At 33.7% G+C, this 655-nt stretch overlaps 1 protein-coding gene across 1 annotated transcript in view; it reads left to right on the forward strand.

The window, feature by feature from the left end:
* LOC145494161 (uncharacterized) overlaps positions 1–441 on the forward strand; it is a gene marked incomplete at its 5' end in the record, with an annotated part of 4663 nt that extends 4222 nt beyond the window's left edge. The window contains one exon of the mRNA XM_081473624.1: positions 437–441. Coding sequence (XP_081329750.1) covers positions 437–441 — 5 coding nt within the window. The remainder of the gene's footprint in view (positions 1–436) is intronic.
* Positions 442–655: the final 214 nt, after the last annotated feature.

Below are 655 nucleotides of genomic sequence, written 5' to 3' on the forward strand. Positions count from 1 at the left end.
GCACTAGGTTATCATTGGTCCTATTGCTATTATCCTTGCTTTTATGATAAAGACCTATGATAGAACAAAAAGTGAAAATTGAATCTTACCAGTTAAATTATGGTCAATGAATAATGTATAGTTGACAGAATATCATATTACATCACCACATTGTCATGTCAATTGCCACATATTGTGACATAAGTTTCATTGTTCTGTGTTGTTACTGCTACATGTACATGTATTTTTTTATGATGCCTGATGGCAAAAAAAAAAATGAAAATAAATAAATAAATAAACAAACAAACACATTGCCCATTCTCACTATTCTTTTGGACCATGGTCATGCAGGAAACTCATGCAAATAAGCCAGACACAACTGATCAGTGACATTGATGAATAATCAATGATTAATCAATGATTATCAATTTTGTTTATGATAATCTATTATATATAGACTAAACAAAGAGTAACTAGAGAGACAATTAAGCAATAGACCACTCTTTCTATGGGTTTACTGGTGCAATAAACCATGCGGGATGTTGGGAAAACACAAGAAAAGCTTGTAAATCACCAGCCCTTAGGGGAGTGGTTTACAGGCTTTTCAAGTGTTCTGCCAACATCCCGCATGGTTTATTGCACCAGTAAACCCATAGAAAGAGTGGTCTATCGCTTT

This window comes from Orbicella franksi, chromosome 8, assembly GCF_964199315.1.
Source record: "Orbicella franksi chromosome 8, jaOrbFran1.1, whole genome shotgun sequence".
In the NCBI taxonomy this organism is placed as follows: Eukaryota; Metazoa; Cnidaria; class Anthozoa; order Scleractinia; family Merulinidae; genus Orbicella; species Orbicella franksi.